At 34.0% G+C, this 24176-nt stretch overlaps 2 protein-coding genes across 3 annotated transcripts; both read left to right on the top strand.

Annotated features, from left to right (window-relative positions):
- Positions 1 to 3532: 3532 nt before the first annotated feature.
- LOC109860166 (proteasome activator complex subunit 4B-like) lies at positions 3533 to 15563 on the top strand. 2 transcript variants are annotated; one of them, XM_020439064.1, is made up of 13 exons: positions 3533 to 3830; positions 4757 to 4897; positions 5166 to 5313; positions 5429 to 5824; positions 5893 to 6041; positions 6487 to 6806; positions 7147 to 8122; positions 9170 to 9443; positions 9523 to 9915; positions 11731 to 12297; positions 12750 to 14306; positions 14435 to 14650; positions 14793 to 15563. In XM_020439064.1, exons 1-13 carry the CDS (start codon positions 3640 to 3642, stop codon positions 14934 to 14936), a joined length of 5472 nt encoding a protein of 1823 aa, XP_020294653.1. In that variant the 5' UTR covers positions 3533 to 3639; the 3' UTR covers positions 14937 to 15563. The 2 variants fall into 2 exon arrangements, with proteins under 2 accessions (XP_020294653.1, XP_020294655.1); XM_020439066.1 differs by lacking the exon at positions 3533 to 3830 and adding an exon at positions 4541 to 4614.
- A 4724-nt stretch (positions 15564 to 20287) lies between these two features.
- LOC109860170 (proteasome activator complex subunit 4A-like) lies at positions 20288 to 24168 on the top strand (the record flags this gene model as incomplete). The annotated part of the gene is made up of 7 exons (XM_020439076.1): positions 20288 to 20599; positions 21531 to 21671; positions 21968 to 22121; positions 22237 to 22632; positions 22701 to 22849; positions 23291 to 23610; positions 23954 to 24168. Coding segments are annotated over exons 1-7 (1566 nt in total), but the record flags the coding sequence as incomplete, so codon positions are not given.
- Positions 24169 to 24176: the final 8 nt, after the last annotated feature.

Consider the following 24176-nt stretch of genomic DNA (forward strand, 5'->3'; position numbering starts at 1 on the left):
AAGTATTATAATTGGGACGGTATTATTGTAAATGGCGGCCACTACTTAGAACATGCTGCGCGTAGCAATACTGTCCAGCAGAAGTAACGCAGCAATTGCAACTGCTACATGAAGCCGCTACGTAGCGCTAACTTCGGCTAAACACACCCATCTTTTCAGCTAAACGCGCAGTCTATATATTGGCTGCTTTCCTTTTAAGCCCCTTGCACAATGGAAGGAATAGCGATAGCGATAGAAATAACACAGTTTTTAACACAGAATTCCAACTCGTCGGAAATTTTGTCGCTATTGCTTATTCCGATTTTCTGATCTGCATTGATACATGTGTAGTTTTGTATGTTAGATTCCGCTGTTCTTACCTTTATTTTTAAATATAAACTCTTTAAAACTTTTGTTATTTCTATCGCTATCGCTATTCCGTCCATTGTGCAAGAGACTTTAGGAGACGCAGTCGACACAAGTCGACACAAAAGTCATTCTGTATTTGTTCGGTATTCAGTGAGAAACAAAGACAGAATGACTCTTGTGTCGACTTGTGTCGACTGTGTCTCCTAAAAGGAAAGCAGCCATTATACGTCTTATGCATATACTGGCTGCGCTCGTTTTTTACTGGCAGTACTAAAAATCTACAGATTCATATCACTATAAATTTTTCAGTACTACCAACAATAACAGAACAGAGTCATTATGACATATATATAATAAATGGTAACGGCGGGAAGCGCGCCGGGCTGTCTTATGCGCGTGAAACAGCCCGATACATGCTTATTCGCGGATCTTTGTTAATTAAGATCTCAGTAACTATTGCGAATCTCGAAACTAGTATACGATTTTTTGACTCAGTTTTACCCCTTCTACAAGAGATGTTACACTAATTCTGAGACACCCTGCATATAACGTGATGGTAATTTCGCGCCGGCAACACCTTCCCCAAGTAGCATGAAAACGTTCAGCGAATGTTAATTTTGTGTTAGACATGTTTTATGTTAGACCCCGAACACTGATCTAACATGTTGAACTAATATAAGTTTGAAATGTTCGTACCTAAACGAGGAGAACGTTACGATTTGCGACTTTTCTTGGATCCTACATGTTAGTCTGAGAACATTCGGAGGACGTTTAGAAATTTTTTAAAACTTTATACAAATTTAAGATTTACCCAAGTAGCATAAAAACGTTCTCGTAATTGGGTAACATTTGGCGAATATTCTCAGAACGTTTTATTGAAACGTTCCCGTAATATTCGGCGAACGTTAATTAATTAAATGTAACATAAAATATATTTGACACAAATATAACATTGTTTGAGACAAAAACTTTTGCGCTGTAAAAATGTATTTTAAATTTTAATAATAATAAATAATTAATAATAATAAGAAAAATATTTTTATCCACTGTTGCAAGGGTACATTACACTGCAATATATTATTGCAATATATATTATTTAATTAATATAATAATTTAAAGAAATAATAAATAAAATGTGTATAGGATAGCTTGAGAATAAGTATATAAAAATAATCACATTTTAGTAAGGAATAAGTGGTCTCGCGGACTGAGTGCAGGGGCTGTGAATGCGGTAGGTCTCGAGTTCTCAAATCCTGCCATCTTCTTAAGATTTTTTTCAGATCCAGTTTCTTTCAATAGAGTTTTATTGGTTGATTGGCGAGCTGAATCTCGGGCCTTCAAAGATTAATTCAGTTGAAATCTTGAAGCTGTGTAAAAACGCAAGCCGCGAAAAATTTTTTTGTTCTCTCTGTGTAACGTTCGCCGAATGTTACGGGAACGTTTCAGTAAAACGTTCTGAGAATGTTTGCTGAATGTTAGGAGAATGTTAGTCCTGAGCGAACTTCTAACATAACAAAAACGGTTTTTACTGTTACTATTCTAACATTCGCCGAACATTCTGAGAACGTTTTTATGCTACTTGGGTCTGTTCATTGAAAAAAAGCGCATTCCCCAATAGGCAAATTGTGCAAATGTTGCACAGAAATGACGTCATGAATGACGACGATTTTGCAATGATTGCACTAAGATAATTCGCCGTAACGCACCAATTTTGTTGAAATAAAATTTTGTAAATACTATTTGTCAAAAATTACAAAAATATCGTTCTGCATATCCATAAGTACATATATAAATTACGTTGATTTCTTCATATGCAATTATATTTCTCTCTACATCTTTTAAACATTACATAACTAAAATATTTCCTCAATTATTGGACAATTTCTTTTTGAAACCAATTTTGCAAATATACTGCAAAGATGATTCGCCATATTGTTATTCTTTTGCCGAAATAGTATTTGGAAAGTAATTTTGCAAACAACTACAAATATTTTATAAAAGATCAATGTTTTTACATCTATTTCCTAAAATATATCTGTATAATTGCAAATTACGATTTTAGTGCAAGATTTCGTCACATAATTTAGTAAACGTTTTCCTATCAAAAGACAGCGTCGCCTGTGTACGTAGTTGGGAACACACCAAAAAAAGCGAAAAAAACAACAATGTTTACTGGCCGCGCTAGTCTCGCGCATTCCGTGCCGCTATAGATATCCGCTTAATGAGACGCCGACCTTAAGTTCAAATCGAGAACAAATTGGAAAAGAACTCTACTGTGCATAAAACAATAAAAAAACGAGTGAAATGGGAATACTGTTGCGCGTAGGATTGGCGAGATACTCGCTGGCAGCCAATGTGGCTGTAGAGTGGAAGAACTTTCTAGTACTGTCTTTTCAATGAGAGAAAGGTCCACGGCCTGCGCATAGGGGTGGAATAATGAAAAGAATGGAGAGAGCGTTGCGTGCTACGCAACGAAATATGTCGACGATAATTGCACTCAAACAATTCCTTTTTTTGTACCTGTTGGGCTCGAACGTCCGCCCATACATCATTCTGCTAATTACAGAATAATAACGGGCACTGATACCTGCACGAAAAGTACAGCGCTAAGAAGTAAGGGGCTTTCTCCGCGTCCAGTCGGAGAAGCGATGCGCAGAACAGGCGAATTTGCGTCAGTCGCGGACCTTTCTCTCATTGAAAAGACAGTAGAAGAGATGCGCGAAACGGATGAATTTTTGTCCATCCGGTTTCTAACTTCGACTTAAGCCGTCAGTGGTCTAGCTTCCACCGAAGCATTAATTCACACCTAATGCGACGTAGAATCAAATTTAAGTCAAAGGAAACCTGTCAAATTGCGCTGATTTCGCTTCCGCTTTGATCTATAAGTACTCTACTTCCAATGGAAACGGAACACTAAATTTAATCCGTACCAGAGTGAAACCGAATTGAGGGTTTCGGTGGAAACTAGACCAGTGATGCAAAATCGAACCGGAGAGCAACAAGAGTCTCGAGGTGGGGATACGTACACAAGCGGGAATGCGTGTCCTCACTACTTCGATTCTCTCGATTGTCTCCTTCCTCTCCGCCTCGATCTTGCATCACTGAATTTTAAACCCAGTACCAAAACGCAAGGTGCGATGAACCTATATCGTAATCATATCGCACAGTATCAGTTTGCAAGACTGTAGTACTGATCTAATCGGAGTTGAGTGCTCGTTATAAACACAAATACACGGTGACAAGAGCATAGTTGTGTGCAATCGCGATTGCAATTAAATAATAAATAAAAAAATGTCATTCACGACAAATCTAGGATATTGTCCGCAAAAAGAGTTGCGTTACACTAAACTATTACCCTTCAAAGATCAAGTAGAAAAAGAATCGTTAGTATGGCTTGTCAAGATCAAGGAGAATCTAGGACGCGCTGTTATGCTTCGGGAGATTCAACCAGCATGTGTATTTTGGACAAGACAATTATATATGTGAGAGAACGTCTTGCTTTTAAAAGCCAATCTTTTATAATTTACTAAACCTAAAGACATATTCATATGTGAATTATTTTTATTTTTTTAATATGTTGTGTTAGCACCTTTGTTAATATTCAAAAGGTGCGGTCAAAGTCTCACTGCAAATACTTCAAAGCATCATTCTATCTTTACTCTATATTTAACAAAAAATAATGATAAAACGATGATTCGAAACATTTGCAGTGAGACTTTTACCGTACCCAAAGTATTTTTACTATCTGTAGTCTAGCAAAAAATGTAAGATACGAATTTTTTCAAATTAACCATTTCTGAAAAAATTGTTTGTTAAATATATATTTATAAAAGAATAATATACAGATGCAATAACATAATATACAAAACACGAACAAAAATCTAGGAATAAAAATAACAGTAAACTTAAATTTAGAAATGTATTTATATTGTCAGAAAAATATAACGGACTTTCTTACGTTTGATATGTGGTTTGAACTTGTTGCTATACTGATTTGTTTATTCTTGTAATATTTGTGTGTGTTATGTTTCAATTGTCTCTAAAGACCTTGTATCATGACTGCCAATACTAAGCATCTATACTTCATGTCACATTTGCTATAGAATATCAGTATTATACAAGGTCAATATCAGATATAATATAAACATAACAACACACAAAAACATCCCATACGATTTATTGTAGCACCTAAATTCAAGCACGTAATGATATGATCCACATGCTGAAGTATCGGTTAAATAGGTGATACAATGCATAAATTACAGGGTGTGTTTTTGGTCTCGAATGTGTTACGAAAATTATATTCTACATTTTTTATATTTTTAAGGAATAATCCCTTTGTGCTTAGTGATACAGTATAATTTGAATTATTTTATATAGTGGTAACTAACCTTAAATTGTTTTCCAGGTATATAGAAGTGTATGGATTAAAGTTTAGTAAAGAAGATCATATAATATTTGCGAAGTTAATGTATGAAATTATTACTATACCAAAAGTGAATCTAAGTGTTATGTTAAAGTGCACTAAGGTGCTTAAAGCCTTACTAAAGTAAGAAATAAAAGTTAACTATTATTGTCAATTTAAACAATTTTAAATGTGTGTGTGCGTGTGTGCGCGCGCGCACTTGAAACAATCTGAAATTATTCTGTGCATAATGACATTTCTAATTTGTTGTTGTGTAACATCATTAGAAAAATTATTTCGTGAGAAAATGAGATCAGTTTGAAAAGAATAGCTATGTAGTTTTAGTGCTGCAGTTCAATTGTTTATGGAATGTGTTTGATATGAATTGTTTATATAGTTTACTTTTTTTCAGGAAAGAAGAATTAATTAGTCCCGATGAGTTAGAAATTCCATGGAGACCTTTATATAAACTGTTATGTAAATTTAAAAAACTGTATTTATATAATCTAAACATACATAAGTTCTTAGATGACATACGTTACATAGTAACTTACTTTTCAGTAAGAGTTTTATATACATATATACACATATACATATGTATAAAATTTTTTCAAAATCATAAAGCATTATTTTTTTCAAATTTGACATATATCTACTTCACATTGTTTATAATAGCTGACCGCCACACAAGAAATATTAGATGAATTAAGACCAACATTTTGTCCGTTTAATGCGGCAATGAGGAACAGTATTTATGTTTTATCCATTTTGTTACCAACCAAATTACGTCCTCAGCATCATTCTCTTGGATATGTTTTATGGTTTGATGAACTTATGAACATGTGGAAAGTATTCCATAATTCGCGAAGCTGGGACATCAGTATACTGTACTTAATGGGACGATTAGCACGTGACAATATCGGTTATATTGATTGGAATCCGCACTTACCTGTGATGTTTTCTAGATTTATACGATATTTAAATCTACCTGTAATGTATAAAAATGTCTCAGATTATAGAATATCTACATTTCGTATACCGCCGATATGTTCGTGGATAGTAGGAGTTTTGGTAAAAATTATGCGATTACTGTGGACAAAGAAATTAAGTTTATTCATTCTAATATATACATCTTACAGGGAAATGGCTCAGACGCGCAGAAGTATTTAAATACATTCTTGAAAACTATAGAAACCTATATTTATCCAGCAAATTATGGGCGTTGGACAAAAAAATTAACTAAATTTCTTTCCATACTTACAGATGAGTTTCTCATACGTTTACGCAAGTATGTGAATATGTTAAGCGTCAAACTATTCGCGATTCGTGACCCGTGTTTCTGACAAAACCCAAATCATGACAAATTCATTTATTTCCATCGCGTTCTTCTATGCAAACATCTGTGCTTATACACGTCTGCTTACGTCGTTTAAACATGTCGCGAATACATACTTAATCATGTATATTGTTGAATGTTATCGTAACATTTATGAATCACAAATGACAAATTTTGAATGGACAACTACAAATCGCGAAAAGTTTACACTGACAAATAACAAATTTCTATGAATTGCAAAATACAAATCGCTCATATTTTGACGCTAATTTTATAAATGTGTGCTTTTCACTTATCACATTCCTCTCTAATTTATTACGTTAAAAATCAATACACAGCATAAAAGATATTGAATACATGAACTGATTAAGTCTCACTTCTGTTTATATAATTTCAGAGAAAGATATAATAAACCTACATGGGAAACTTCAATTCCAAACACTTCCAAGTTAACTGATGATGATATCGATGCTTTTGTTAAGAGTGTATTGCCGTTGGCTATGGTAGTTATGTATCACGAGGAAACATTTACCACTGAATATACTGCTTTGCAAAATCTAGCTGTGATAAGACCGAATTTAGTAATACCGGATGTGCTAGAAGAAACATATTTCACATTTAATTCTTTGATCGAACCACATAAACTTATAACTTTGATCAAGTGCATGACATTTCTAGCTCAACAAATGGTGCAAGGTTCTAGATATATGAATGGAGGTATAAAACCTGTTACAGCTTTTTTCTCATTTGTAAATTTCACACAAACAAATTCATTGAGATATTTCATAAATTAAAAAAACCTCTAAAAACAAGAAAGAAAGAAAATATGTACAAAGTGTTATAAAATGTAAATTTATTATTCTATTTTTTAGTATATTATTTTTATTTGTTCTTAGCAAAGAATGACACTACAGAATAATTTAATTTCGAAAAAAACATACAAGATAATATGCGCACGCGCGCGGGCGTGTGTAATTCTCTAAACAAAAAGAAAAATACAAACAAGTTTGAACACTTTCTCACATTATATAATTTTATTTTCGTGCACATTTTATAGATCACGCCTTTCCAGAAGGACCAACACACGTAATACCTCTGCTATTTCTGTCATTACCCGGAATCGATGCAAATGACTTAAAAAAGTGTTATGTTACTTTAACGTTTATAGGTGTATATTGTGAGCTTATTTCTCTTGTGGATTGCTCACAATGTACCACCGACAATACAATCGAGGAAACAGTATGCAAAGACACATCGCGTTTCGAGGACTTTGTACTGCAATTTTTAGACAAAGTGTTTGAACTAATAGGAAACCTTTCGTTCGAGAACGATAGCAAGGATGGGAAGACAGATGAGTTTCATTCGTCTTTCCGATTGGTAGTGACACATACATGCGAAATTGTGCTGTCAAACTCTAGCAAAACGATTTTTGATAGTGCTTTAAATAAATTGCGCACATTCATGACGGAACGAATCTCTGAAACCAAAATCACAGGCGAATTAGCACAATATATGTTGAGAGGATTTGCTAAGTGTAACGGACGGGAAACATTACGGGTACTTTTCCCTACGCTTGCGCAAACAATTTTATCATTGGTCAACGAAATAGAAGATGTTTCGAAGGAATATATTGTAGATCAACGTCTTCTGTATACTATGCTTATATTAACCGCAGTTGTCGACACGACGGGCGATAATTTGTTACCNTACATGGATACTTTGTATAAGATTTTCGATCGCATCCTAATTTTGAGACCGAGATATGAAAATATAACAGCGTGTACATTGTTAAAAGAGATTCTCACACATTTATCAACTATCACTATGTATCCTGAAAAAGTAATTCATGAAGATCCCAATTATTTTCATGTTAGAGACTGGGGTAAAGGTGTGGATGTTGATAACTTCGATCCAAAGTGGTATATTCCTGGTGCAGAAGAACTCGCTGCTGTAAAACAAATATTTTTAAGATATTTAATAGTTCACACTGACAAACTTAAGAAGTACTGCAAAGATCCTAGTACATTAACTTCGTAAGTTTACCAAGAGCTTTTTATTCTTTTAACCGCTATATATTGTTTTATTGAAATAACTAGTGTAGTCGAACTACCCTGATAGCCAAGCATGTTTTGCAAAATCATGTAACTTACTGCTGAGCTGAAGTTTTCAACTAGTTGCTGTGTATTTGCTGAATACATGATGCATAGTCATACGTAATCGACAACACGAAGGCAAATTTGAGACATTTTGTGTCAGCAGATTCAGAGCAAACGAAGAGCAACTATTGCTCATTATGTTGTCAACAAAATGACTTTTATTCATAGAAAACTCTTTGCTTTGTCATTCGTTTTCGGCAACATAAGATCAAACATGACGATAACAAAACAAGACACCAATGGTTGTACTTCTGTTGTATGGTTGGTAAAAACTGTTGACATATATTTATTCTATCTTGTAGTCCATTAAATGTTGAAAACGAATGACCATCTTTTAGAATAAGTAGACAAAAATAATTGTATTTTAGTAAGAAACAAGTGGTCTCGCGGACTGAGTGCAGGGATTGCAAATATGAAGGTCTCCAGTTCAAATCCCACTCATCACCTTAGGATTTTTTCCGTNTCTGGTACCTTTCATCGAGTTAATGAGTTGATCGACGTACTAAATCAGATTTCCAAAGATTAATTTAAGTGAAATCTCGAATTAATTAACTCTCCTTTCACAAAGCGATGTGTCAGTGAATATATATTTGTCCGTTTTTGACGATATTATATTTTTACTGAAATTTATGACACGTGTTGTTGGCACCTTGTTGTCATGTTGCTCTTTATGTTAGTGATAAACCGTTGACGGCAAATACACAGCAAGTTGTCGGCAATACATGTTGAATACGTGTCATGTCAAACTAAAGACAAATGCCTGACTCACCTTGTTCTAAATTTGCTGAAAACACAAGCGTTTTGTTTTCGGCAACATGACAGCAAAAATACAGACAGGTGGCTATCAGGGTAGTTGTGTTACTGTTTTATTTTTATGGATCATACATGATGTGATGATACTTTTATGTATTTAAATAATTGCAGGGAGGAGCTGTGTATTAGCCTACATATTATAGGATGTATTCTTTCCGGAGCCGTAGCTGTTTTACCAGTATGGTCAGAAACCCCGCTTGTAATAATCGAGTCGTCCGTAGAGTGTAATATATCTGTACCACGTCATTTTGATAAGACAGAATTTGTTACAATGCCTGATGGGAGCAACGTTAGGCAATATCTTGCTAGAATTATGAGCCAAGTACAACGGACAATGCTCGATAATAGAGAAGACGATACAAAAAGTTTCTGGGCTTTATGTCATGTATGTACATAATAAACTTTATGCGCGTAAAGAATAATCCATGAACAGTTATACGTGTATTGTTCTGTTTAAACTTTAGATATGGGAAACTCTGTTTTTTGGAAATGTGGACTATGGAAAAAATGTGAAAAGCAACCTTTCAACTGTATCTCACACCAAGAAGATGTTTGAAAATAAATTAGAAGGAAACAAAAATCGCATACTTAGATTATTACGCAATCGCTGTATAGTGCAACTACATATTCGAGAACTGATGCGTATCAGAAACTCAAGCATATTAACAGAAACTCACAAACAAATAATGATGGAGGTATTTACATTGGCTATAAGCAAATACACGCAAATTCGTCGACTAGGTTACTTTTTTTTCCGTGATGCTTTCACATTTTTCTCGTATTCCCTTAAACATTTTGCTCCTCATATGTGTGATATTTTGACGAAAGATGTCGAAAACTATGAAAATGCGTATAAAGTAAGTAATGATTATGTGATATACATATATACACGCACACATATATTTGTACCCAGCAAACAATTTGGTTGCGAGATGTCGCAGTTTTGTCGCCAACCGCCGGCGAAATTAGTAGACCAAATCCATATCCATGTGTGTCCTCATTAGGATATGGTTTGGCGACCATATCTGTCAAACATGTGAGATGTCAAAATGAGACCAAAATCATAACAAGTCTGCCACTAGCAAAGCAAAGCCAAAGCGACGCACCAAATCCAGAACAGATTTGGTGATCGTTTGTTGGCGCCAAAATCGCGTCAAATACACATCATATCTGTTACTAAAACTGTCAACAAAACAGTAGCAAATACAGACTAAATCTGCCGTTAGAAGCGCCGACAGATTGTTACCAAACGCAGATCAGATCTGTCCCCTAGAATTCAAGTAGAATTACTAGAAAAAAAAAAAAAAGAAAATCAGTGGTATATCGCCTTATCGGAAGAAAATTAATTTGAGATTTCACTCGAATTAATTTCTAGAAGCCTGATTCAGCTCGTTGATCAACCACTGAACTCCATTGAAAGAGACCGAATCTGAAAAATCCTAAATGTGATAGCGGGATTTGTGAACTCGAGACCTTCATATTCGCAGCCCCTGCATTCAGTTCGCGAGACCACTTGTGTTCCTTACTAACATATAATTATTTTTATCTATTTATTCTCAAGCTATCCTACATTTCATTTATTATTTATTTCAATTATTATTTTACTAAAACTGTTGCAATGAAATGTATCTGCAACAATAAATAAAAATACTTTTCTTATTATTCTTAAATATAATTTAAAGTACATTTTTACAACGCGAACAAATGTTTTGTTAATATGCTGATACTTGAATAAACAAAGTGTTTTTTAATGGATTTTTGGTCACTGAAAATGAATCCGGCGGCGAAATCGACCTAACACGTCAAATTTCTGAGAAAATTAAAGATAAATGTATAACATACTGTCTAGTAGCGTGAGAAAGAGCATATCAGTGTATCTCATTCACACTAGTGGACATTGTGTTACACAGTGTCGACCGTACGTAGCTGGAAAGCACCTATTGTTTCATATTACTCAACAAAGAATAATACATTAAATTTATGATTGCTTTATTGCCGAATTGCGTATAAACAGAAGTATTAAAATCTTACAGTTGAACTTTACCGGTTCCAGCATAAGTTAACAGTTATTGCCCGCATAAACAAAGTCTAACTGTAAAAGACTGTTCAATGTTTGTTAACAATCTGTTATCAACACAGACGACAGATATGATCGCAAATAATCGCCATTTTGTTGTCTAGATGTCAAACAGATAGTCGAGTAGTCTTGCGTGCAAACAGTCCGCACATATGCACGAACAGATCTGCTTGGCGTTTGGTGGCAATCTGTTGTCAATGCGTTCAACAAATCGACCCGACTGCGGTCAACGTTTTGTCATAAACAGATGCTAATACGGTTTTGCGGACTGTTTGGTCACAGTATTGCTAAAGCAGATCTGCTTGCTATCGACCATCTATTTGTTATCAATTTCACTAACATAAATGGAATCATTTTGGCCGCAATAGTCTCATGTATGTGCCAACAAAGTTATTGCGTTTTTTGTCTCTATGTGCTAACAGTTTTGGCAGCACCAAAGCATGTTTCCGTACTGTAGCGTTTCTGCACACAGTTTCTGTTGCCAAGGTCTGAGCAGGCAGAGATTGCTTGCTGGGTATATATTTAAGTGCTGTTTTAAGAATGATTATCTGTTGAAAAATCTCCTAATATAACTTTTTGACTTACAAACCAACAGGGCGTTTTACATATTTTGCTTCAAATTATGTATTCCGATCGTGTAAAAGAAGACTGGAATGTATTAAAGATATTGTTGCCAGCCNTTGTACTTTCCAAACCATCTGAAAAAGAATCTCTTATTCAGTTAAGGGAGAATCTTACACACTACATGAGTTGTAACTTTGGTACGTGCACGATCGAATTAAAAGTACCCGATAGATGCCTGACTGTTGCGCGTACTTTATGGAAACACAATCCACATCCACTGTTGCCACAGCCCGATGAAAATATGATACAGAATGGTGTGCAAAACTTGAAAAAATTCAACGAATCTAACTTAGCAGCGTATAATAGTCTGCGTGACGAACTGTTACGTTGTATATCGGAGAAACGTTTACACTGGCGGCATAGATTAATGGCAATAAGTTTTTTATATAATATTCGTCATCCAGATCAAAAGTATCCCGTGCAAGCAGCACGTTACTTCTTGCAAGCTCTCATACACGATTCCGTACAGGAAAGACAGATTGCTACGAAAATAGTGGCATGTATGTTGAACCAACAACAGCGAAAACGTACCCGAAAGGTATGTACCCTAATAGGCACATTTGTGAAAATATTGCACAAGTATGACATCATGAGTGACACCGATTTCTTGCATTTCTTCATACGCAATCATATTTCTACATATTTTAAACATCACATAGCTGATTTTCTTTTCTCAATTATTTGACAATTTCTTTGTGAAAGTAATTTTGCAAATATACTGCTAAGATGATTCGCCATATCGTTATTCTTTTGCCGAAATAGTATTTGGAAAGTAATTTTGCTACCAATTACAAATATTTCAGAAAAGATCAATGTTTTTACATCTATTTCTTAAATTATGTCTTTATAATTACAAATTACAATTTTAGTGCAAGATATTGTCACATAAGTTCGTACATGGTTTCCTATCAGGGTAATTTTTAATGTATAGATTTTGTGTAGCAAATACTCTTAGATTGTACATGTAAGCATTCTTATATTTTAATTAAGGTGAAAGTTAAGTTACACTGTCTATCTAAGAAGAATACCTTAAGCAAACAACAACAATCACAACCTGTCACGTGTGGGATAAGACCTGATAATATGTGGCTGCAGTACAATTATAAAACTCGCCCGCTCACCGCTGAACAGTGGGATGTGCCTAGATACGTCCATGAAGAATACACCGGTTATTATGTTTGGCCAAAAGTTTTGAAGGTAGACGCTCCTTCGTCTAAGCAGCCTTGTCTTGACGCGGCAACGCGCGAGCTGACAGATTGCGAAAAAGAAGTTCATCTTTTCTTCGATAATCCGAAGAACGTCGAAAAACTTATAAATTACTTCAGTAAAGACGACGTAGTCAAATTCGACTTGTATAGATATTTGCTGTTCAAATACTTGTTTTGCAATCATGGGATCGTCCATTTGAAGCATTTTCTACAGCATTTGGAGCGATTAGTAAAAGATTGCCACGAGAGTAGTCAACGATGTGCCGCAGAAATCATAGCCGGACTCATCAGAGGTGCTAAACATTGGCCATTTCAGATGACATGTGATATGTGGCAGGCGATGTTGCCCATCATTAGAACTGTAATATCGAATGCGACAATGGATACTACTATGAACTGGAAAAAGTGCTTCTCAGAGTCACAGAAAGACATAGATCCGAATAGGTCTCACTGGTTGTTGGAATGTCTTATGGAGGAATCGTCTTTGGAAGAAACTTCGTTCACACAAACCACACGATTGGACATACTACAAAGTGTCCTCAAACAAGCTACATGGCGAAAAACAGAACTGCTGGGTCGTTTGGTAACGCGTTTAGAAAATCAAATGGTAACCAATCTCATGCGAAGTGTTCGCAACACTTTCGGATCGATGCTAGTTACTATATTCACGGCCGATCTTAAAATTTCACGCAACTCATTTGATTCCATAACTCCGCGAATACAAACTTTAATAAACAAGATCTTGCCGCATTTAAACCAACTCATAAAGAATGATGATGCAAATAAATCTGAGAATCCGGAAAAAACAAAAGATATACATGACAACACAGCTACTCTTACACTTGATGAATTGAACCACATATCTCTACAAGACGAAATACTTACAAGAATCTTAAAAATTGTATGCACGTGGATTGAGTGTACTTTCTTTCACACAATGTTTTGTGCACTGCCAGAATTTTATCAGCTATTCCCACTTATATGTGAAGTAGGAACTTCGAAAAATGATGAAGAGCTCTATGATTTGTGTTTAAACGCTCTAGGACCTCTCGCACAAGCACTCGTACTACCCGAAGATATGTCAACTATATTGACAACAGTGAAAACAACATCCGAACATTTATCATGGTCTGTTAGACTTGACTGTTTAAAGTATCTTCAAGTACTGGTCTTTCACAATATGAGCATAATTCTTAGTGATAACACATGGATCGATTGCGTAACAACTATTGTACTGCGCCTATTAGAGGATGATCGTCTTGAAGTCAGAGAGCAGGCTAGTGAAGTACTCAGTGGTCTGATACACTGCACATGTATCACGGACTATGAGAAATTACTGGCAAGTTTTATCAAAATGTGTTTTCTAATCTTTTTCTCATATACTATGTGATTTATTTTTATTGTGTGTGTAAGTATGCAAATTTCTATAATGATTATTAATATTTACATATTGCTGTGTTTTTGTAGGAGGAATTTAAAAGAAAAACGAAGACGCAATTGTACGACAAGAAGAAACCTTGTGAAGATGTTTCGGGAATTGCTACAAGTGCGATACGTTTACGTCATGGTGGTGTGCTTGGATTGTGCGCTTTTATTACTGCTCATCCCTATGATGTACCTAAATATGTGCCCTCAATTGTCGAACATCTTAATTGCCATATGAACGATCCACAACCTATACCGGTATTTGGTTTCTTTGATTTATACATTATACAAAATAATTCAGATCTATGTATTTAATCCAGACAAATGCTATTAAAATGATGTGTGAAAAAATAATAGACATACACACTTGGTTAGTTAGAAACATTTAATTATATTATAGACGACAATAAGAAAAACTTTGGAGGATTTTAAACGAACACATTTCGAGAACTCGACTGGAATGAAGCATTATTCACAACATTTTACGGATGACCAATGGGACATTTTGCAGAATATAACAATATCACTGTCGTATTACGCTTGATTGATAAAGTGACAGTACAATGCAATCAGCATAGAGATATAGGAACTATGAACAGTAGTAGGCGGTATTCACGTGCTTAGTTTTTCACGTCCTTATGCAAACTTAGCGATTAAGTGTACACTGACTTAGAGAACCAATTCTCATTTTGCACACGTCAACAAACATAACATGCAACAAACCAAAAATCACCTGACTCATGATACTGGTTTTAGGTTATTTAGAATGCTTTTATTTCTTATATTGCAAAATAACTATGCGGTTCAATTAGTTGTTTGGATAAGAAAAAATATAAATAGAGAAAAAATATCAGAAGTACACATACGAAAAAAATATAAATATAAATAAAAAAAAATATAATTAGAGAAAGAACATCAGTAGTACATATTAGATTCTAAAAAGATTAACGATCGAATATATTATTCGTATTTTTCTAAATTATTTTACTACTGACTTTTGTTACTGGTTTTGTACACAGAAGTATATGATGATTTACAACTACCTGCCTAATATATATATATATTCAGCATAGATTTCTTGAGACTTTCTTAAAAGACAAAATTATAATATAAAACTCTGGCGAAGTATACTATAATAATCTTTAAAATACAAACAATTAAACACTGCCACTCGTACTGTTCTACAATAGTGCTCCGATATAACATTCTAGTTCTTTAATAGAGCGTAGTTAAGTATATATTACAACATACTTGTTTATTGCATATATGAATCATGTATACCTTTAAGAAATAATATTATATTTATTATAATATATTGTATATATAAGTATATTGTATATATATTCATTGGATTTTATATAAGATATATATATATATATATATATATATATATATATATACCCTTACGAAAAAGAATTACTGGCAGTAATATATTGCGGCAGTGGTACGAAAAAATTACTGGCATTCTGTGTAATTGCCAGTAATATTTTCAGTGATTTCTGTAATATCTAATACTATTCTTATGTCATTGTCAGTAATATTTATATTACTGACTTTATTTATATGTAATCGGCAGTAGTTCTTTTTCGTAAGAGTATATATATGTAATATATACATACATACATATATATATACGAGTTATATATATATATAAATTATATGTAATTAACTTTGTACATGGACACATGTGTCACAGTATACACAAAATCATTTCAACAGTACTTACAATTATTACAGTCTTGCTGTTTTTTTTTGTGTCAGATCTTTTCACCAGAAAAAGGATCTACCTTGAAAATATTGAATGGCAGATAGTTGGCATGGAGAACCGTATTAATATATATATATATATGTATTTTATAGTTATATAATACAAATTAATAATTGTACATACAAAATTGTACATAATCTACACTACACTATACATCACTGTTTTTCCATTTTTTAGAATTTTTTGGAAAGTGTGTAGCTTATCTGTCAATATTGTGTTCGTTGGACTTCTACTGTCTAGTATCTCTATGCTAATGTAATAGATAATTAAAACACTACTTTTAATAAAATGTATTTCTGTAACAAATGTAGTACGTTGATGTAATATAATCCGATCAAGTGACATTTGTGTGAATTGCCATTAAGTTTAATATATTATAAGAAATTATATGACATATATATGTTGATAGGACGGAATTAAGTCAAACAACACTTTTGTCTCTTACAAGGAGAGACTACGACATTGTACCAATCGATTTGGAAGAAATTTATAGGATCGATAGATGCCTATGTGGAGTATTGCAGGGTAAAGTAATGAGACGCACTACTCAAGCAGTTGTGAGAAAATCAAATTTGAAAAATTCGAGTTACTTTACCACGATATTGAATAGATTCTTTGACCAGAGATCGGTTAGCGTAGCGGTAGCGTACTAGGTTAGTAGTGTCGACGCTGCTGGTTCGAATCTCGATATAATTTTTTTTCAAAAGTTTACAGTATAATATAACTGGAAGTAATACGATTTTTATTTATTTATTGCATGTTAGAAAAATGCACTGTTTTGCATAAAAAATTAGTAATGTAAAAACTTCGGTAAACCTAGATTATTACTAATTACTAATTGTGGTTTTACAAAGCGGATACTTAATTGTACGCAACATGTAAAAATATACGCAACATGTTTTAATTGTTGGAACTAAATGGGACAATACATAATGCAGGATGATATTTGTTATAAAAACAAACGAAACAATAATTTTCACGACAGTGTGCATATCGTATAAACGCTGCATTTTTACATTCACATGGCTTTTTTAAAATATCTATAGAAAATCATACTTCGGTGACATTCATAAATGTCCGCTCCGAGTTTTCGAAATATGTTACATTATGCATGATTTGCTTTCAAATTAACAAACGAGAGAGAGATACTTATTTTTGCGTTTATTTTGTTTGTATCTTCTAGTCGGAGATATCGACTATTAAAATTTCGGTAAGAGAACTTCACGTGTGTACGAAACGTTACATTCGTCGTTGGGCCGAAATATGTGCATTTTCATATGCCTGCTAACAGATGGCACGTACGGACGCTTTAAAAAAAGAAAAAGATAAACAGGAAATGTGAGTTACAAAGAAAAATAGAGAATCAAGAGGCAAGGTAGTAGTTCGCGGTATTCGCACCGGCAACTGATATAATTTTTTTTATAAGTTATTCTAAAACTTAACACGACAAATAACTACAAATTATATACTTTAAAAAAGTATCTGTGGTTTTTCCCTTTTTTTTAATATCTCCTTGAGCCGTTATTTGAATTTTAATTATATATTTTATTATTAAGTTTATATAAAAGCTTACTGATAAAACCTTACTTCAGAAAACAGATAAACCAATGGTTTTCGCACTGGCAACACTTCCGATATCATATTTTTTAATTAACTATTTTGAAACTTGGCACGAAGTAACTACAAACTATATATATTTTAATATAGTTGAATAACGGCTGTTCGAAACGAATGATAGAGTGTTCGGCAATACACTTACTATGTTGTTATTAGTTTTGTTAAAACGTTTCGATTTGTAATTCAAGTCCTCTTCAATTGTATACTAAGGTAATGAATAAAATAAAATTACTTAAGTCTCTCTCTTACAATATACAAAGCGTCCCTGAATTGGCGTAACATTTCTTGTAGAGAGGTAGAAAAAATAAAACTGAGTCGAAACGTCCTATACTATTTTGTGAAATATGCAATAGGTAATGAGATCTTAAGTAACAAAGATCTGCGAATAAGCTTGCATCGGGATGTCTCACGCGAGTAAGATAGCCCGACGCGCTTCGCGCGCTCACGATGTTAGCAATGTATAGGAGAAGCTAATATAACAGGATATACTATTACATATACATAATAAATAGTAACCGCGAGAAGCGCACCGGGTTGTCTTATGCGTGTGAAACAGCCCGATGCATACTTATTCGCGAATCTTTGTTACTTAAGATTTCGGTACCTATTGCAGATCTCGCAAAATACTATAAGACTTTTCGACTTAGTTTTCCTCCTTCTACCTGTCTACAAAAAATGTTACATTAATTTTGGAACACCTTGTATATAATGTGATGGTGGTTTTGCGCCAACAACAACTCTGTTCATTGAAAAAGAGCACGTTGGAGCGAGTAGTATTGTCTTTTCAATGAGAGAAAGGTCCGCGAACCAACGCAAATTCGTTTATTCTGCGCATCGCTTCTCCGACGGGACCATATATGTAATACTTCTATATCGCTAGTACGGTGCCGACCTGAAGCCCAAATGTTACGGTGCAGACAATATAATGGCTTCTCTCTCGCGCAAGGTGCTTTGTGCGCCTGCGGTGAACAATCAAACACGCTTAAAAATTTTTCTTTCTCGCGTTCTTTCTTTGCGTTCCCTCACTGTCCAACACTCTCCCCATTCTGCCCACTATTCCCCTATGCGCAGACCGCGGACCTTTCTCTCATTAAAAAGACAATAGAAGCATCAATTAAAGAACTTAAACCTCTGAAGTTTAAACAAAGAGAATATAATAAAGTCATAAAAGCCGCATTTGCAGCATGTTATACCGAAAAATGTTTTTAAATATGCATACATAAATATATATATATATATATATATGTGTCCACATGTTAATTTACACATGAAATTTTGAATTTAAATTTTTTATTCTAAAAATCATCAAGGATGGGCTATGCTTGCATCTCACGTATACCCCGTATACTCACCCGAAATAAATTTTAAAATATTGCAAAAAAAATATGTTGTAATAAAAGTGTTCTGTGAGCACACACACACACATATATATATATATACAGGGTGTCCCAGAATTGGTTTAACATCTCTCGTAGGCAGGTAGAAGAAATAAAACTGAGGTAAAAAGTCCTATACCATTTTGCTAGATTCGCAATAGTTACTGAGATTTTAATTAACAAAGATCCGCAAATAAGCATGCATCGGGCTGTCTTACGCGCGTAAGACTGCCCGCCGCGCTTCGCGCGCTAACGGTGTTACCCATAGCGACATATGGGAGGAGCTAATATAACAGNATATACTATAACATATACATATTAAAATGTAATTGTGTGAAGCGCGCCGGGCTGTCCTACGCGCGTAAGACAGCCTGATGCACGCTTATTTGCGGATTTTTGTTACTTAAAATCTCGGTAACTATTGCGAATCTAGCAAAATGGTATAGAACTTTTCACCTCAGTTTTATTCCTTCTACCTGTGTATGAGAGATGTTAAACCAATTCTGGGACACCCTGTATATATGCATATTTAAAAGTGTTGTTCGGCATAACATCCTACAATATAGAAGCATGTTAGGACATGCGACGCGAACAAACCTACAGTTTCGCTCGTGTACGTAGCTAGAAACACCTCTAAAAAAGCGAAGACAAAAAACCAGAATGTTTATTGGTCGCGTTAGTTCCGCGCGTTCCGTGCTATAGCTATCTGGTTAATGGAACACCGCCCTTAAGTTCAAATGGAAAAGAAAATGGAAGAGAATTCTACTGCGCATAAGTGATAAGAAAGTACTAACGAGCAAAAAGGGGATAGTGTTGCGCGTAGGATTGGCGAAACACAACCAATGGCTGTAGAGTGAAAGGACTTTCTAGTAGGAGAGATGCGCGAAACGGATGAGTTTTTGTCCATCCGGTTTCTATCTTCGACTTGAATCGTCAGTGATGCAAGATCGAGCCGGAAAGCAACGAGAGCCTCGAGGTGGGGATACGTACACAAGCAGGAATGCGAGTCCTCACTACTTCGATTCTCTCGATTGTTTCCTTCCTCCTCGCTTCGATCTTGCATCACTGAATTTTAAACCCAGTACCAAAACGCAAGGTGCGATGAAGCTATATCTTAATCATATCGCACAGTATCAGTTTGCAAGACTGTAGGACTGATCTAATCGGAGTTGAGTGCTCGCTATAAACACAAATACACGGTGACAAGAGCATAGTTGTGTGCAATCGCGATTGCAATTAACTAATAAATACAAAAATGTCATTCACGACAAATCTAGGATATTATCCGCAAAAGGAGTTGCGTTACACTAAACTATTACCCTTCAAAGATCAATTAGAAAAAGAATCGTTAGAATGGCTTGTCAGGATCAAGGAGAATCTAGGACGTTCTGTTATGCTTCGGGAAATTGAACCAGCATGTGTATTTTGGACGAAACAATTATATATGTGAGAGAACGTCTTGCTTTTAAAAGCAAATCTTTTATAATTTACTAAACCTAAAGATATATTTATATGTGAATTATTTTATATGTTGTGTCAGCACCTTTGTTAATATTCAAAAGGTGCGGTCAAAGTCTCACTGCAAATGGTTCAAAGCATCATTCTATCTTTACTCTATATTTAACAAAAAATAATGATAAAACGATGATTCGAAACATTTGCAGTGAGACTTTTGCCGTACCCAAAGTATTTTTTACTATCTGCAGTCTAGCAAAAAATGTAAGATACGAATTTTTTCAAAGTAACTATTTCTGAGAAAATTGTTTGTTAATAATATATTTATAAAAGAATAATATACAGATCCAATAACATAATATACAAAACAAGAACAAAAATCTAGGAATAAAAATAACAGTAAACTTAAATTTAAAAATGTATTTATAGTGTCAGAAAAAAATATAACGGATTTTCTTAGTTTTGATATACCAATGAGATTTGGTTTGAAATTCTTGCTATACTGATTTGTTTATTCTTGTGATTTTTGTGTGTGTTATGTTTCCTTTGTCTCTAAAGACCTTGAATCAAGACTGCCAGTACTAAGCATCTATACTTCATGTCACATGTGCTATAGAATAGCAGTATTATTCAAGGTCAATATCAGGTATAATATAAACATAACAACACACAAAAACATCCCATACAATTTATTGTAGCAAATAAAGTCAAGCAAGTAATGATATGATCCACATGCTGAGGTATCGTTTAAAAAGGGTGATACAATGCATGACTTACAGGGTATGTTTTTGGTCTCGAATGTGTTACGAAAATTATATTCTACAGGTTTTATGTTTTTAAGGAATAATCCCTTTGTGCTTAGTGATACAGTATAATTTGAATTATTTTATATAGTGGTAACTAACCTTAAATTGTTTTCCAGGTATATAGAAGTGTATGGATTAATGTTTAGTAAAGAAGATCATATAATATTTGCGAAGTTAATGTATGAAATTATTACTATACCAAAAGTGAACGCAAGTGTTATGTTGAAGTGTACTAAGGTGCTTAAAGCCTTACTAAAGTAAGAAATAGAAGTTAAATATTATTGTCAATTTAAACACTTGTAAATGTGTGCGTGAGCGTGTGTGTGTGTGTGTGCGTGCGTGCGTGTGTGCGCGCGCGCACTTGAAACAATCTGAAATTATTCTGTGCATAGTGACATTTATAATTTCTTGTTGTATAACATCATTAGAAACCCTATTTCGTGAGAAAATGAGATCAGTTTGAAAAGAATAGCTATGTAGTTTTGGTGCTGCAGTTCAATTGTTTATGGAATGTGTTTGATATGAATTGTTTATATAGTTTACTTTTTTACAGGAAAGAAGAATTAATTAGTCCCGATGAGTTAGAAATTCCATGGAGACCTTTCTATAAACTGTTATGTAAATTTACAGATCCAGGAATGTATTATTATAATCTAAACTTACGTCAGTTCTTAGATGACATACGATACATAGTAACTTACTTTTCAGTAAGAGTTTTATATACATATATGTATATATATACATATATAAAATTTTTTCAAAATCAAAAAACATTATTTTTTCCAAATTTGACATATATCTACTTCACATTGGTTATAATAGCTGACCGCCACACAAGAAATATTAGATGAATTAAGACCAACATTTTGTCCGTTTAATGCGGCAATGAGGAAGAGTATTTATGTTTTATCCATTTTGTTACCAACCAAATTACGTCCTCAGCATCATTCTGTTGGATATCTTTTATGGTTTGATGAACTTATGAATATGTGGAAAGTATTCCATAATTCGCCAAGCTGGGACATCAGTATACTGTACTTAATGGGACGATTAGCACGTGACAATATCGGTTATATTGATTGGAATCCGCACTTACCTGTGATGTTTTCTAGATTTATACGATATTTAAATCTACCTGTAATGTATAAAAATGTCTCAGACAATAGAAAATCTACCTTTCGTATAGCGCCGATAAGTTGGTGGATAGTAGGAGCCTTGGTAAAAATTATGCGATTACTGTGGACGAAGAAAGTAAGCTTATTCATTCTAATATATACATCTTACAGGGAAATGGTTCAGACGCGCAGAAGTATTTAAATAAATTCTTGAAAACTATAGAAACCTATATTTATCCAGCAAATTATAAGCGTTGGACAAAAAAATTAACTAAATTTCTTTCCATACTTACAGATGAGTTTCTCATACGTTTACGCAAGTATGTGACTATGTTAAGCGTCAAACTATTCGCGATTCGTGACCCGTGTTTCTGACATAACCCAAACCATGACAAATTCATTTATTTCGCGTTTTTTTATGCAAACATCTGTGCTTAGACACGTCTGCTTACGCCGTTTAAACATGTCGCGAATACATACTTAATCATGTATATAGTTGAATGTTATCGTAACACTTATGAATCACAAATGACAAATTTTGAATGGACAACTACAAATCGCGAAAGATTTACACTGACAAATAACACCTTTGTATGAATTGCAAACTACAAATCGCTCATACTTTGACGCTAATTTTATAAATGTGTGCTTTTCACTTATCACATTACTCTCTAATTTATTACGTTAAAAATCAATACACTACATAAATGATATTGAATAAATGAACTGATTAAGTCTCACTTCTGTTTATATAATTTCAGAGAAAGATATAATAACCCTACATGGGAAACTTCAATTCCAGACAATTACAAGTTAACTAATGATGATATCGATGCTTTTGTTAAGAGTGTATTGCCATTGGCTATGGTAGTTATGTATCACGAGCAAACATTTACCACTGAATATACTACTTTGCAAAATCTAGCTGTGATAAGACCGAATTTAGTGATACCGTATGTGCTAGAAGAAACATATTCCACATTTACTTCTTTGATCAAACCACATAAACTTATACCTTCGATAAAGTGCATGACATTTCTAGCTCAACAAATGGTGCAAGGTTCTAGATATATGAATGGAGGTATAAAACCTGTTACAACTTTTTTCTCATTTGTAAATTTCACCCAAACAAATATATATATTCAAATATTTCATAAATTAAAAAAAAATCTAACAATAAAAAAGAAAGAAAATACGTACAAAGTGTTATAAAATGTAAACTTATTATTTTATTTTTTAGTATATTATTTTTATTGTTTTTAACAAAGGATAACACTACACAATAACGTTATTTCGAAAAAAACATACAAGATAATATGCGCACGCGCGCGGGCGTGTGTAATTCTCTAAACGAAAAGAAAAATACAAACAAGTTTGAACACTTTCTCACATTATGTAATTTTATTTTTGTGCATATTTTATAGATCACGCCTTTCCAGAAGGACCAACACACGTAATACCTCTGCTATTTCAGTCATTACCCGGAATCGATGCAAATGACTTAAAAAAGTGTTATGTTACTTTAACGTTTATAGGTGTATATTGTGAGCTTATTTCTCTTGTGGATTGCTCACAATGTACCACCGACAATACAATCGAGGAAACAGTATGCAAAGACACATCGCGTTTCGAGGACTTTGTACTGCA

Source organism: Pseudomyrmex gracilis, unplaced genomic scaffold, assembly GCF_002006095.1.
Source record: "Pseudomyrmex gracilis isolate BER0280 unplaced genomic scaffold, ASM200609v1 scaffold_339, whole genome shotgun sequence".
Classification (NCBI taxonomy): domain Eukaryota; kingdom Metazoa; phylum Arthropoda; class Insecta; order Hymenoptera; family Formicidae; genus Pseudomyrmex; species Pseudomyrmex gracilis.